General features: G+C 37.9%; 1 protein-coding gene across 8 annotated transcripts; it reads right to left on the reverse strand.

Moving 5' to 3' along the window:
• Nucleotides 1–6,451: 6,451 nt before the first annotated feature.
• Nucleotides 6,452–10,158, reverse strand: LOC148021255 (uncharacterized). Of its 8 annotated transcripts, none has more exons than XM_087699110.1 (10): nucleotides 10,008–10,129; nucleotides 9,597–9,863; nucleotides 9,254–9,445; nucleotides 9,037–9,142; nucleotides 8,704–8,886; nucleotides 8,453–8,618; nucleotides 8,010–8,365; nucleotides 7,834–7,902; nucleotides 7,657–7,742; nucleotides 7,003–7,532 (listed from the first exon to the last, which is right to left on the reverse strand). In XM_087699110.1, exons 3-9 carry the CDS (start codon nucleotides 9,386–9,388, stop codon nucleotides 7,675–7,677), a joined length of 1,083 nt encoding a protein of 360 aa, XP_087555236.1. In that variant the 5' UTR covers nucleotides 9,389–9,445; nucleotides 9,597–9,863; nucleotides 10,008–10,129; the 3' UTR covers nucleotides 7,003–7,532; nucleotides 7,657–7,674. The 8 variants fall into 8 exon arrangements, with proteins under 8 accessions (XP_087555234.1, XP_087555235.1, XP_087555236.1 ...); XM_087699111.1 differs by having other exon boundaries at nucleotides 9,597–9,885; nucleotides 10,008–10,117; XM_087699108.1 differs by lacking the exons at nucleotides 7,003–7,532; nucleotides 9,597–9,863 and adding an exon at nucleotides 6,452–6,992 and having other exon boundaries at nucleotides 10,008–10,158.
• Nucleotides 10,159–15,959: the final 5,801 nt, after the last annotated feature.

Consider the following 15,959-nt stretch of genomic DNA (forward strand, 5'->3'; position numbering starts at 1 on the left):
TTCAACAAAGCATCCATCTCTATTAAATCTCACCTGCAGATTCTGCTTTGCCATTTGTCCAACTGACAAAAGATTCTTAGTTATTGTAGGTACATGTAGTACATCATTCAGGCTCTTTTTCTTGCCATCAGGCATCAACGGAACAATTCATGTATGTTGAATGTCATGTTGGGTGTCATCCCCAGTACACACATAACCATGTGAACCTACAACCATCTCATCAAACCATTCTCCATGGGGTGTCATATGATTTGAAGCCCCTGAATCAATGTACCATCTCTCATCTTTGTTTTGTCTAGATGCATTCGTAGACACATGCTGCATGGCAAACAATCTTTCAACCTACTCATCATGAGCACCGCTAGAAGATACATAGTGCCCATGTTGTTTGCCCTTTGCCTTCATATCTCCCTGCTTCTTGTAACAATCATTTGCAATGTGTCTATATATGTCGCAATAATGACAGTCCTTATCTCTGTTTGACTAATCATTTGACTGCCATGAACCAGATCCACCACCTCTACCATGGGGTGATCTCCCCCTGCCTCTAAAGCCACGAGATCCACACTAGCCCTATGTATTTGTGCCATGCCAGGCATTCTACTAATATTGTCCATAAGTGTTTCAAGTGTCTCCACCTCGAAAAGAGCCACGGCCTCTCCCGCCTCTGCCACACTGGCTAGAGTAAAGAACATTCTCTCTGCTTTGAGATGTACTAGAACTTGTATTCAACCCAAGCTTGACTTCCTCATGCAACAACAAAGCAATTAGCTCATCCCAATCAAGGGATTTAGCTCTCACAGAAATAGACGTATCAAATACTTTATACTCTTTGATAAGTCCATTCAATGTGACTGCAATCATATCATCCTCAGACACTAAAGATCCAATGGTGGCAAGCTGATTCGCTATGTTCTTAATCTCTGTAGTGTAGACCTAAATGATTTTGTCATTCCTAGACATGTTATTGAACTGTTGCTTTAGTTGAATCTTTCTTGCATGTGTTACATTTCCATAATTATTCATGAGTATGTCCCATGCATCCTTTGGGAAACTGCATCCAGTAATCTGTATAACCATAGCATCTAATATACATATGGAAAACCAATATAACACCTTGCATGCTCTCTAAGTCCATAGCTTATGAGCCTTTTTCTGATCATTTGTCAGATTCCTTTCATGCATTTCAGGTTCAGTCTCATCACTTGAACATAAGTCCCAATAACCTTTGCCGACCAAAAAATTCGTCATACGGAACTTCCATAAAGCAAAATTTGTTGTCCATCTTTTCTCCCACAATTTGAGTGATATTATCAATGCCTTGAGCATTTGCCATAGTTACAGCTTAGGTATTCAGTGATGTATACAACCTATAAGTATCTGACTCCTTTTCCTACAGTTCAGGACCAGTTTCCTACTATTCATGACAATTTCTTGCAATTCATGACAGTTTTCCTGACAACCTGCTTGCTGTAAACTATATTCCAACAATGAAAAAACACAGTCAACTGAGCATAAACCAAGCTCAAATTAGTTCAAAACATTCTATGGTAGTGGCAAAACATCCCAACAACAACCTATGTCCATACAAGTATCAATGTTTGTACTGTATGCAAGTAGCAGTACCAAATACAACCAGCCCACTTCTATAACCAACACTACTTTCTCTGTTAAAACAAGAGTATTTAGACTTCAAAATAACCCCAAAATAATTCATTCAGTTGCCACTCTATGCAGGAGTTGATACATGTCCAATCAATCAGAATATATTGCATGTATGTCAAGTGAAGATGATAGGTATCCTTCCTGCAGACAATAACCAGTCAATACCCTGGTATAACTAGTAACAAATCAGTCCAAATTTTGAACTTTCAGCACTCTCAATATCCCAAAAAGCATCTATCACTCAAGTGATATGATCCAAGCATTTGTCAGTAGCAAATAAGCATCACAGATACTTCAACCTTGTAGATATATTGTTTCCAAATTCAAGACAACTAATTCACTGTTTCCAGCCTGCAAATAAGCTCCAAAACTGAGCATTTAACACTCCAATATCATGCTCAAATGCATGATAATAAGGGCATATGCATTGTTAGGATGAAAGCCACCAGTGCCCTGGAATCACCTGTTGTTTACTGCAGTAAACAACCAGTCTGCACAGGTTTGTACTGAATATCTCAAAATCTATGAGAAATTTGAAAAAACTCTCTTCTGCAAAGTTGTAAACCACGTCGAAACGGTCAGAAATCATGGGCCGTTTCTCCAAAAATAATTTTTGTAGCAAGATATAGCTTCTACAAAAAAACTACATGCAGACTCTCCTTTGATGACGTTTTCTTCAGATCTGATGACTTGATGTCAAATGGCCACTGCCAAGTCTTTAGGCTTCAGGCGTTCAAACTCTGATACCATGTTGAAAGAGAGAGAGAGAGACAGAGTGGAGCGGAAGATGAGCCTCAGCTCATTGTTGTTCTTCTTCCGTTATTCTTTCATCATACTAACTAAAAGAGACTTACACACATAGGTTTGACTAACCAAGACTAATTGTGGTTAAGTCACTGACTAAACCAATTTATTGAATGTCACACATGTGTACAGTTGTATCCAGCTAATGTCGGTCACACACATAAACATAGACTGACTGAAGAGTAACGGGAGCTTGATATTCTAATACCATCCCCTCCACCCCCTTTAGTTCTTTTTCCATCCTTGATGGCTCCAATTTCTTCACCAAGCATTTCTACTCCTTCCCCATCCCCTCAGGTTTTTTCGAGGGTATTGAGCCATCTAAGGAGCCTCTTCTTCTGATGAGGGAGATGTATCTTTACCTAGTGAGGGGGAATCCCTATCCCAAACACATGCATTGCAAGTATCAAAGGCCTCTTGGTCTCCTCACAACAGGATGAGCCTCTCACTATTTCACGGTAGTATTGAAAGCTCATGGAGGATGCATGAGTGACTCACTTTTCTTGTGACCCCTTTAAGAGCACATAGATTGGCAAAAAACATGCCCAAATGAATTAGTTCAACTTGAGTGAACTATACTCTTATGTCAAAGATTCTTTGGGATCTCAAGCCTACTACAATTGATGAGGCTCTTGCACAGGATGTATGGCATCATACTATGTAGGAGGAGCTTGATGCAATCATGCGTAACCAAACTTAGACATGGGTTCCACATCCACCAAAGCAACAAGTAATTAGTGTGAAATGGATCTTGAAGACCAAGTACACGATTGATAGCTCCTTGGACGGGCATAAAGCTAGGCTTATTGCCAAGGATATTGCTCAAAGGACCAGTCTAGATTATTCGAAGACTTTCGTACCTACCACTTGTATGTCTACTATTCATGCTATTTTGGCTATTGCAATCCATCACTACTAACATATCTTTCAAACGGACGTAAAGCCTACCTTCTTGAATGGCATACTTGAGGAGGAGATTTATGTTTTACAACCTCCTAGTTTTCTTATGCAAGGGAAAGAGAATCATGTCTACAACTTGTGAAAAGCCCTCTATGGCCTAAAGCAAGCTCATAGAGATTGATACCAAAGGATTGATCAATTCTTCTTATAGAGTGGCTTCCATTGATCAAATTGTGACCCCAATCTTAAATATAAGGTTGGGTGTGACATGTATCTTGATTATCTAGTATGTGAATGACTTGATTATTATGAGAAATGACTCAAGAGGTTGATCGGACTCAAAAGATCTGACTGCAAGAGTTCAATATAAAAAAACATGGGATCCTTCACTTCTTTCTTGGTTTGGAGATCTATCAAATGGCACAAGGCATTTTCATCTCCCAGTATCAGTACATCTTCAAGCTTCTTTTAGAGTTCAATATGGCCAAGTGTCCGCCTATTTCTTATCCCATGGATCCTAAATCCAAGCTAGTTACTATGAGAGATCTGCTTCCTCATGCTATCCACTACATATGTCTTGTTGAAGCATTGATCTAGTCTAAATTCATACTAGATTTCTTTAGTGGTGGCTTTATTTTCTTTTATGAAGACACCAATTCAAGCTTCCTAAAGTGCTACTTTACACGTTGCACTACTTATAAGGAACTCAATCCTACGAGATCATATATATAGAAGCAACGGGAAAAAGTGCGTAAATACCAATTAGTAATTCTTTCTTAGGCCTTTAAGCCAGTAAATGGAGTCTAAACGCTCCACTACAGGTTTTGTTTTCTCCCTAGCAAGTTGTACAAGAGAATTTTTAGATATTGATATGTAGAACAATGGTTGTTTGATGCTTGGAGAGTATAAACTACAAATATTCTCCTGGTGGTCAAGATGACTATCCTACACTTGGTCTTAGTCTTGGTTGCTCATTCGATTTTAGATATTTATCAGATGGATATTAAGATAGCTTTTTTACATGGAGTTCGTGGACTTCATATTGTCTATATGTCCTACATAATCTAAGTCGGTGTAACCCACAACTCCTATATCCCAACTACCGTAGCAAATGCATATATCTACAATGTCTTAAAGGTATCTCGTGATACCCTTTACGACCTCTCAATGTTGCCTACCAGATATAGCCATATAATGTGCCATAACTCCCACTATAAATGCTATGCCAAGGTGAGTGGCTATCATGGCTTACATTAAACTGCCCATTGTGGATGCATACGAAACCTTGGCTATCTCAACCCTCTCATCATCTGACTATGGACAAAATGGATGTGCACAATCTATCCGATTAACCTTCACACAAAAATGTAACAAGAATAATCAATAGGCTTACCATCTTGCATATAAAATTGCTTAAGCACTCTATGAATGTACTCCTTTAACGAAAAGTATAAGTCCCTAGAGCGATTGTGCATAATGCACATACCAAGTATGTGTAAGGCATGCTTTATATCACTCTCAAAGCTCTTCTTGAGCTAAGTCTTTAAAGCATCAATCTCAACATGAGCACTCCCAACAGTAAGTATGTTAACATAAAACACCAAGATAATAAGACTATCATCATGAGCCTTCTTCTACATAGACACGAATCCATATCACTATAGGAACATCCCTATGAATACATGAAAGCATCAAACTTATAGTACCATTCCCTAGATACTTGCTTAAGCCCATAAAGACATCTTCAATTTATACACTAGGTGTAATATCCTGAACTTGCTCGAATGACCTATCATCCTAAGCTTTGCATTGCACGACTCTTCACTAACTGGGGTCCTCAAGTGTAGGACAGCACTCCAAGCTTACCTAGAGTTCAACCCATCTCCCAGTGCACTTGCACATGTATAAATTACTACACACGTAAGTTAAACACGCCCCTTAGAAAGAGCACAAGTTGGCTTGCAAGATTTTTGTGAAAAACCTTCTGAAGCATCCTAAGATGTAATAGTAAGGTATCTCGTTGGATCCACCCTAGCACAGCTGGCCTCAAATTCTTCCTTCCTAACTACAATGAGGCTGTGTAATGATGGAAGGGCTAGGAGATTAGAGATGGAGCCAACCAACTGAGCTATCTCATGGAGTAGAAATAGCCTGCCATGGTCTTATCTTCTACAAAGACCAAGTACTATGCTCCTTGTTCTACAACTCAAGAGTCAATTTAGCTCCATCACTTGTTGGCAAAGATTGGCTTTTCCCGAACAACCAAGACCCACAAGGCTGCACATGGATAACCAAAGAGCCTTAGCTCTGCTCTAGTAAAATTCCATGTTTCATGCTCACACAAAGCACATAGGGGTTTAATACCAGTTTATTCAGGAGTGAATCCTAGATTCTAAATTAACGATGTCCTACTGTCCAACGGCGGATATGTAGTGGATCTCTTCATGAAGCCTCTTCCACAAGCTTCTATGCTTCATCATATGAGGTTGGTTCTATCAATCAATCATCTCCCGGTTGTGATAGAGACATTGGAGCTCGTAACTGTATTTTCCATTCAATTTTGTGAGCATTTCTTCCCCCTAGTCTATGCCAGGTGTGTATGCACTGTGTCTGCAGCCATTCCAAATGTCCTGCCAGAGGTCATGCAGCCCCAAACATCAGTGATCAGGCCTGAGAGTGCCAAATCAGCATTTTCACCACTTAATAAGGCTGGTCGTTCAATTTTTCAGCAAGTCAACTGCACACATTTTTGTGGCAAATTTCAGGTCAGCCAGATTTGGAGGATCTTGGCTATTTATAGCCAATGCAGATTTCTCTTTCATTCCTGCTGTCTTTCTGTTTTCCTTTTCTCTCCATGTTTGTGTTCCCCTTCCATTGCGCACTCTCACAAAAACAAGCTAAAGGAGCACTGTTGCTTTACTAGAGACGGAAGTGTACACATCGCTTAACAAAATTGGACAAAAAGTTTAGCTTCCATTGAAATATGAATGAGAAGCTATGTGAAAGTTTCTATAATTTGGCACCTGTTCAAAACCTATAATAGCCTCAAACCAATGAAGACAACATTGTATCATAACCTGCATTAATAGCAGACATTTTTTACAACCTACATACCTAACCAGAAGTAAAAGAACCCTTTCCAGATTACCACTTCCATTGACTAGCATATAACTTCCTTTCTTGCAGAAATTGTGCAATAGTATACTTAGGGCTTAAACTCATGGAACTCACACCTCAAAGCAATGGAGAGGAGCTTTCCTTACAGGCAAATCTGTACACTAACTGATTACATTTCTGCTACTGAAACAGGTCGTTTCTTTACAAAGCTCAAACCAGGCCATCAGTTTGAATAAAATGAGCTCCATCCTTTAGAATGACAAGATATTTCTCCACACTCTCTTTCACAAGGTCGCTGGCTCTCGGAAAATGTATACCAAGACCGAGGTGATTCAACTATATAAACTTGGGAAGAAACATGTTCGGATTCATACTGCTACTGACAGCTCACTGTGATAAGACGTGGACAGGCTTCTTCCAGATCCTTTGTTATGAGGTTGATTTCAATTCAGAAGTCGCAAATTTGATGAATTTCAAGATGTGTCGTCGATTGAATGAATTTTGACCTAGATGAATTAACCACAATATCAATCAGTCAAATTTGAATCTAGAGATCTTTAACTAGAATCAATCAATGTGAATCACGCTTAGGTGAATATAGAGAACTTTAACTAGATGAATTTTCCATTAGACAAATTTGGATGAATTCTAATTGAAAATTTGCATTTGGAGAATTGCCAAATTTAATGGCCTTGATGGCCTTTACGATAGACAATCAATAAATTTTCTAGCACCATGGACAATCAAATGAATTTGGAAGAGAAAGAAGGCACACGGTTGTAGGTAATGCAATCTTAATGGGTCTTGTGACACAAATGTCTTCGTAAGTGTGGGTAGACCCTAAGGCCTTATTATTTGGTGGGTCAACTTTTGAAAGGCAAGGGCTTTTGATTATTTCATTCTTGTGAGAGAACGTGGAGAAGTAGGTCCAAGTTCATCTTCAATTGACCACAAGAGCAGGCAAATGATCTGCGCGGACATAGACTAGAAGTGAGCTTAGCTCCTTCTGTACAAAATAATTGAATCTTGCTGAACACAGTACAAACCTGAAAGTGTCATTCAAAGTTAGGAGTTCATCTCATCCATTGGGAGGGACGAATAACATAAACTACAGAAGTTACTTTTATAGAAATATATTCCAATGACCATCGAATGAGCATGAAAACCTACGTTGTAGACAAGGCCCCTTCACTTCACATCCTCAAAGACATCATAAACTGTTGGAACTGTTATCTGATCAAGCATCTTTTCATCATCTATCATGAGAAAAAGCACAAAAGCATAATTATATTTAGACACATAACAGCAATATACCTCTAACAAACAACAATAGGTTACGAATTTTACCTGAAGACTGAATGAACACATCCGAATCAGGGCCCAGAAAAGGTGATCCAGAGTAGCTTCCAAGGATGTCTAATAAACAAGAGGGTATCATGTTTGAAAGAGAACTGTATGAATAAGCTACGAGGCAGAACTCAATACCTTGGTAACAAGAATATATATGCTACTAAATGCATTACCTGTACTGTTCGCCAGTTCGGCTGTGAGATCCGACAGACTAAAACTTCGAGGAAAGGTCTCAAGAAGTCCTAGTGATTCCCTGTCTCTGGGTGCATCTGCATCTGCAGTGATCTGTAATGCTCCTATACCATTTTGTGTGTGGCTTTCACTGGAATGGAGAGTTGCATCTGGAGGGAAATCAGAAGAGACATCCATTCCTATCCCAGACATGTCAGTAGGATTGCCCATTGTTGCAAACGGGAAACTCGAACTTTCCTGCATTCCTGTAGCTGGCCCCACACTCAGATCATTGCTTAATGGGATGCTTGATGCTGTTGTCAGCATAGGCATCTGTATATTCATACTGGCAACCCCACTGAAAATTAAAAGCTCATGCCATTAGCATTGTTTGAGGTATGGAGTCATACATGAGCAACATAAGTACAAATATTTTTAGTCTCACTTGGATCCAGGGCTCCCATGTGCAGCACCAAATGTTTCTGGGCCTGGTGCTCCACTTAGGACTGGAGTGCTTAATGAGGCAATTGGCATCGCAACAATGTGTGGATGGCTAGCTGCTGCAATGTGTGGTTGCTGTGGCACAGGGTATCCAATTGGCATATGATGCACTGTAAAGTGGAAGAATAATGGATAACTCAGCTGCAAGAGCCATGCATCTGGAATTTTCAAGCACTCCTGTATACATATAATCACCTTGCGCTGTATGCATGTCATTTGGTAAAGTTGGCAGTGAAGCTTTTGCTGGATGAATCTTCTGAGTTAACTGAGCATGCTGCTCCAGCAGTTGATTGAATATAATGATCTGTCTTTTCAGTTTTAATCGGGCATAGTATGCTTTGAAAAAGTCGGGATTTTGCTCCTCCAGATTTTGCCAAACTAACATAGAACACCAGAAGGAATTGCTATTAAATAATATAGGTTAATAACTTCCCAGAGTCTGCTTTGCTGAGAGCAGGCTGTCTTCTTTATTTAAGAGTGAAAAACCTTACTGATGTGTGGTAAAGATATCTGAGAGTTTAAACTTACCAAGACCAGAAAATCCAGGCTCAATTTTGGCTTGATTCAAGAGTGTGCTAATAACCTCTGTCCTGTTCATGTAGAGTTGCAGACACCTCTCTATAAGGTTTTGGACCTAAACAGCCAATGCTCTGTAATCACTACGAAGAGGTAAGAAAGTCAACAATACCTGTCAGCTGGGGTTTCCAGCTATCAAGAAGAACAAAAAGACACAAGAAATGCGTACCAGCTGGATGTCTTCACATGATATCTTTCTTCCTTCATTCACAGGTGCAGGAGGTGCTGCTGCTGCACCCCCTGAAGTAGCCTGAGTGTTACTTGGCTGAGATTGCCCTTGCTGTTGTTGGGAGCTTTGCTGCATAGGTTGCTTTTGTTGCTGTGCTTGTGCTGCCGCGTTAGGAACAGATACCCCTGGAGACTGCAAAGAATCCCAGACTGTCATAATTGCACAGATACTGCCTGAATTGATTGGTAAGCATCATGAGAATATTTAAACAAATTCCTGCTATAATTTCTACAATGTAAATTGTGACCACATCGTGAGATTCTGTTAGGGAGGCACCACGTACCTAGCTAGGTGCCATTGGGGGCAGGGGGCTGCAGGCGCCGCCCCAGCAAAAGCTCATGATGTTGAACACTATAGGGAAATGACCCCAGGGACTGGCAGCCTCCAGTGCCCAACCACACCTAGCTAGGTATGCGATGCCTCCTGAGCAGACGCTCATGATGTTGAACACTGTAAGAATAAACAAAGGAAACGAAAAACTTCTTGTGCATAGCAGCCATGCACATCGACAACTCGAGCAAAGCAGCCCTCACCTGGGCTCTGGCTATAGCTGCACATTCAGGTGGAGGAGTCTAAAGAATCACTGTCAGACAAGACAAGACGAGAACAAATGCAAAACTAACTTGGACAGCGGAAGCCTGCTAATCGCTCCACCTCACGGGAAGCAGAGACATGGGAGTTTCTGATTTCATACCTGAACGCTCATGCTCGTCATCTGTAAAAGGCTGTTTGATTGCTCTCCTCTCGCCTAATCATTTCCTGATGGTAAACAAACTTCAGTTTTTCCCTTTCTAGAGAACAGTCACGCCATGCTTACGTGAAAGAAAGCCGCTCTTTTCCCGTGCGTACCCTCTAGACTCTCCAAAGCGAAGAGTTTGAACTCTCGACGACATTTTTACACGTGCAGTTATGTGACTTTCTGTAATTATTTTTATTTTTGTTTTTTATTAAAAAATAAGTACACATCAAAATTGAAGAAAAGCCTTTTAAGAGAATTTAGAAACTTAAAACGTTTGAAAGCTTTAACATTAAAATTTTAGGAATAACGCGTATGTAACAGAAGTCGAAAAGTAGTGCATGCTAGGAAGATACACGTCATCCTGCTGCTACTGATTGATGTCACCATGTAGGTGTAGTAGTGTTTCCTAATCTAATTGTTTGATTCTCTGATGATTTGAGATATATGTACATACTACATAATGTTCTATTTCTTCTTCGAATCTTGTAGCAATAAAATGGAGGACCTTGTTCTGCTCTGGATAACGAGGGGTCCTAGGTGTGGGAGTGAGCTCACCCTTTTCTACAGGAATGGGCCTTTCCATATCATCAACTCCACCAACTTGACTCTTGTATGGAATGATTACGAATGGGATCGAGTAAGACGATAGGCCCTCTTCACCCTCTTCTTAATTACCCCTTACTTTGTAGTTGCACTAGTCCATCCAATTGAAATTTATGTGATGTGCAGGTGGGGTTGGATCTTTATGATGTTTGCATCTTTATTTTCTTGATTTCAGGTTTCCAACATCATCTTTGTTGACCAACCTGTTGGTACAGGCTTTAGCTATACTACTGATTATCGTGAGATTCGCCATGATCAACCGGTGGTTAGTGAAGATCTGTACAATTTCCTGCAGGTGAATACCAACCATCTTCATTGCTATAGTTAATTGATCTGGCTTTTAAATTTTGAAGTATACATTCAAATATGAATCATTTCAACCTTGTGTTTTATGTTATGCTACATCCATGTTTAAACCCGAAGTGATTTCTTTGTTGACTCGGTAATCCTTTGCCCTTTTTTACCATGCATTTTTTGGATGCTCACTCCAATTATAGGACAAACAGCTTGTTTGTGACGTGTGAATCCTATGCTGGACACTACATTCCAACCTTAACTTTCAAACATACTGAAAAAAAACGAAAACGTAAAACTTCAACAAACCGGATAGTTTGAATGGACAAGGAAATGGCACCTTCTCCCATAATTATTTTATTACGAAAAGATTTATGCCAACCCTTCACCATGCTATAGAGCATATTTTCTCATTTCATTTAGTTTTTTTTGTTTTTGAAGTATTGTTATTATTTATTGATTTTATTTATTTATTTTATTAGAATTACTATTAAAATAATAAAATCATCATCATCCTTGCACGCAAGTAAGGCCATTTATTCAAGAGCTTCAATCAAAGCCGAGAAAAGACAGATTTTAGAGACACAGTTCTCCAAACATAGGGCCGTATGGCTTCTTCACCAAAAGAGACCACAGCTAATACCAAACTGACCAAAGAAAGAATGTCAAGAAACATGTCGGAATTTTGTGCAAATAGGTGGCAAGAACTGCATATAGAACTTCATACTCCTTTACTAAGTTACACGTGTCAACCTAGTTCTCTAGCTCATTAATTCAATATTTATTTTTTATTCATTTTAATCTAAAAATGATGTTGTCGAAACGCTTTTTCCATTCTCTTGCTTGAGCTTCATAACTTTTCCATCCCCTTTTTCTCCTCTTTCATTACACCTTTGATCTTCGTCAATCAATCTAATGTAAGTGGTGTGAAGTAATCGTGTATGAATGCCTTCTATAGATGCCCCGATGTTTGTCATGGCTATTAATGGCCTTTTCCATTCTCTTGCTCATACCTTTTCAATTCTCTTCTTGTTTTTTATGTCAAGTAGTTTTTGATTCATGTCTTGTTTGTAGAAGCTTGTTCTTTATTCAAGTATTTTTTGGTTGGTATTGAATTAATAATGCATTATGATTTGACCAATACAGTGAAATTATTGATGGTGTTGTCCTTTGTGTACTATCAACATTTGTCCATATGTGATCAAGCAAAGTATTATATTGCATTGTCTGTTGGTTTTTATTTAGTATTCTGAATTTTGATTGTTGCATTTGATATATTAAGGTTTTTGTGATTTTGTTGGTTGGTTGTAGCATGTTAATGTTGAACTCTCCAGGAATGAATGTTGGTTTATCTGGTGTGTATGTTCTTATTTTTTCTTTCATGTGGTAGAGGAAGTCAAGTGGGTTTGTGTTAGGTTTTCTATATGTAGATATTATATACATTGTTTTGTTATTTGGTTGAATATGTTCGCTTGTGATTGTTTCATAAACTTGCGTAATTGTTATTTCTTTGTGCAAAATTTTGTTACTTTGATTATATAGAAGTATAGTGTTGTATTTTGGTTTTATTTATATAGATTCAAAATTTGTTTGTAGTAGGTATGGTTCAATGTTATTGATATGTGTTTCAATAATGATTATGAAGTCTGTGTATTCTAGATTTGGTATGATGAAGATGTTTTGTATATATTTTTTCCAATGTCCTTGTGTTGAATATCATTATTGTAACTATATTCTGTTCTTTTTGTGGCATTTTTGAAGTACTTAGCTACCATTTTGTTGTGGCTTGTAATCTTTTCATTTCTTTTTTGACATTGTGGTCCAAGTGTATATTGTTTTTATGCAAAGGTGACAATAAATATAAGGTTTGCATAGTATGAACTCTTAATAGTGTTGTGTATGTTAGTCCATGCTTGCCGATTCCTTGAGGACAAAAAGCAAGTTCATCCATTGTTAATCCGTGTGATTTATGTATTGTTCATGCAGAAGCTGGGTGTGTAGGAGATTGGATTCTTGCAATTTTGTGTAGTATATTTTTCATTTTTGTGTTTATTTTATTATAGGTAGTATTGGGGTCCATGATTTGTTAATTTGAGTTTTTGTAAATGTTTGAGTTTTTCTCGTATTGTGATTCTTATTTGTTTGTTAAAGAAATCGATCCATATTGTAGTGTAATTGTTGCAAGTAGTTGCTGTCTTGAACAGATTTTGTGCTCCCTTTACAAGGCCATCACTAGTATCACAGTTGCCTACACAAAGTTTAACAATAATTTTTGGCTTGAGTTCGATTTTTTGATGTAGTTTTATAGTATCATTTGGATTTTCAAATAGCACAATTGATTGTGGGAAAGCATCAGATCGTATGTCAATAGCAATAAATAAGAATACTTTTCCAAGAGTATTATTGAATACGAAATTGTTATGTTGTGTGGTTCTTCTTTGAGTGTATAACTGGTGTTGTGAGAACAAATGGAGGCTTCTTGAAGCAATTATTATTTAGTGTTTGTATATCTTGTATATCTTGAGTGTAAAACAAGTGTGGTGTTGTGAGAACAAATGGAGGCTTCTTGAAGCAATTATTATTTAGTGTTTGTATATCTTGTTTAATAGATTGATTTAGTCATATTTTGTTAAAAATGGAAACACATGTTGGATCTTTTTGTTGCATTGTTTATTGAAGTTGACAACAAGTTACATGTTTTGTTCAAAAACTTGGAACTATTGGATGATTTTCAAAGAATACCCATTTATTATTATGAATAGGTGGTATTTGGCATAAGTCTCCAAAAAATAGAACATTAACACCTTCGAATGGTAAGTGATGTGCATGTTTTATTGATAATGGAAAATATGTGTGCTTTGATGAGTGAAACTTCATCAATTACTAAAGCGTCTGATAAATATATGAATACATGTATATATATATTGAATTCTATATGCTATGTCATCAAATAAAGCTTTGTTCTATGTTCAAAGAATAGATTGTGTTGTAGTACTAATCATTTGTCATTTGAATGATGCTTGATGGTATCACGTCAAAGATGTTTGTAGTTGTTATGTTGCTTTGTGTATCTTACTACTATATTATTTTTGCTATAGGTTTGGAAAGCCCTAAACCTCCAAAGGGCTTCCCAAATCTACCCCCTTTTTCAATCAAAACCCCCTCCCCTCCCCTCTTTTGCACGTGTAATCTCTCATTGTCTCTTCTCCCTCCCTTTTTTCATTAAAGTCTCCCCCCCCCCCCACCCCCCTCACCTCCATTTTTTAAATTAAAACCCCCTTCCCTCTCTCTCACTTATAATCTCTCTCTTTCTTTTCCCCCTCCCCTTTTTAATTAAATTCCCCCCTCTCTCTCTCATGTGTAGGGCCTAGGTTCTGTGTATGTGTGTGTGTGTGTGTGTATTAGATTAAACTTTTTAATTTAAAATTTTCTTTTAATTAAATATTTTTAAAACTTTTTTAATTTAAAATTTTGCGAACATAATTTTTCACACACTTTGAGAGAGAGAGAGAGAAGAATAAGAAAACAGAGAGAGGAGGGGAGGGAGAGGAAAGAGAATAGTCTTTTTTTAATTAAACATATTATTTTCGCTATAAGTTTGGAAAGTCCTGAACCTCCAGAGGGCTTTTGAACCTACCCCCTTTTCCAAACCTCCATTTTTCAATCAAAACCCCCTCCCCTCCCCTCTTTCTCACGTGTAATCTCTCATTTTCTCTTCCCCCTCCCTTTTTTCATTAAAGTCCCCCGCCCACAACCTCCATTTTTTAAATTAAAACCCCCTCCCCTCTCTCTCACTTATAATCTCTCTCTTTCTTTTTTTCCCTCCCCTTTTTAATTAAATTCCTCCCCACTCCCCCCTCTCTCTCTCATGTGTAGGACCTAGGTTTTCTCTCTCTCTCTCTCTCTCTCTCTCTCTCTCTAAGTTAGATTAAAATTTTCTTTTAATTTAAAATTTTTTGAACATAAGTTTTCACACTTTGAGAGAGAGATAGAAGAAGAGAGAGAGAGAGAGAGAGGAATAATAATAATAATAATAAGGATAAATAGAAGAAGATGGAGAGAGGAGGGGAGAAAGAGAATAGTCTTTTTTTAATTGAATATTTCTCTTCTCCCCCTCCCCCCTCTCTCTCTCATGTGTAGGGCCTAGGTTCTCTCTTTCTCTCTCTTATAGTTAGATTAAAAATTGTAATTAAAATTTCCTTTTAATTAAAATAAGGAGAGAGAGAGAGAGAGAGAGAGAGAGAAATATATACAAAGAGCAAAAAAAGAAAGAAAAGAGGGAGGGAGAGAGAGGGGGAGTAGAGAAAGAATTATAGAGAGAGGAAAGATAAAATTTAAAGAGAGAGAGAGAAAGAGAGAAAGAGAGAGAATAAAAAGTAAAGGAGAAAGAGAGAAGGAAAAGAGAGGAGAGAGGGGGAGAATAAAAGGAGAGAGAGAGAGAGAGAACCAGGAGAGGATAAAAAATAAACTAAAATAGAAGGCAAAGAAAGAGAGAGAGAAAATTAAAAATTAGAAATAGAGAGGAAAAAGAGGAGAGAGAAATATGAGAAATGGATTGTTGAGCAAAGTTAACTTTGCTCGTCGCTTCGAGGCTGCAAAGCTACTACAAAGCGGCCTAGCATTTCGTGCGCACAGAAAACTAGTATAGTTTATGTATTTTATATTCAATCCTAATTGCATATTTTTCCATTTCTATTATATTTGTGATTGGTTTTGATATATGTTCAATATTTTCTTATTGTTGTTTGCTTAGTAAGTTTAAAATAATATCTTCAAATTCTAACCAATTTGTTTGTTCTTTTTGTATTTTAGTGTAAGTGTATTGTTTGGCTTTTTGTTCAATGATATTAATATTTGATTTGTATGTTGTTGAGATATCGAGCTCCACTCGTGATATACCAGGGTGACCGTTGTGCATTTATGTCACCAACTTGTTAGCTGTAGATGCGGTTGGTACACCGCCCATGAATAATAGCTAGATGACAGCTATCCTTATCTACTCTAGTTCGT

The sequence above is a fragment of the Lygodium microphyllum genome, chromosome 18 (assembly GCF_053477565.2).
Source record: "Lygodium microphyllum isolate KBCC chromosome 18, Lygodium_microphyllum_v1.1.10, whole genome shotgun sequence".
Lineage (NCBI taxonomy): Eukaryota > Viridiplantae > Streptophyta > Polypodiopsida > Schizaeales > Lygodiaceae > Lygodium > Lygodium microphyllum.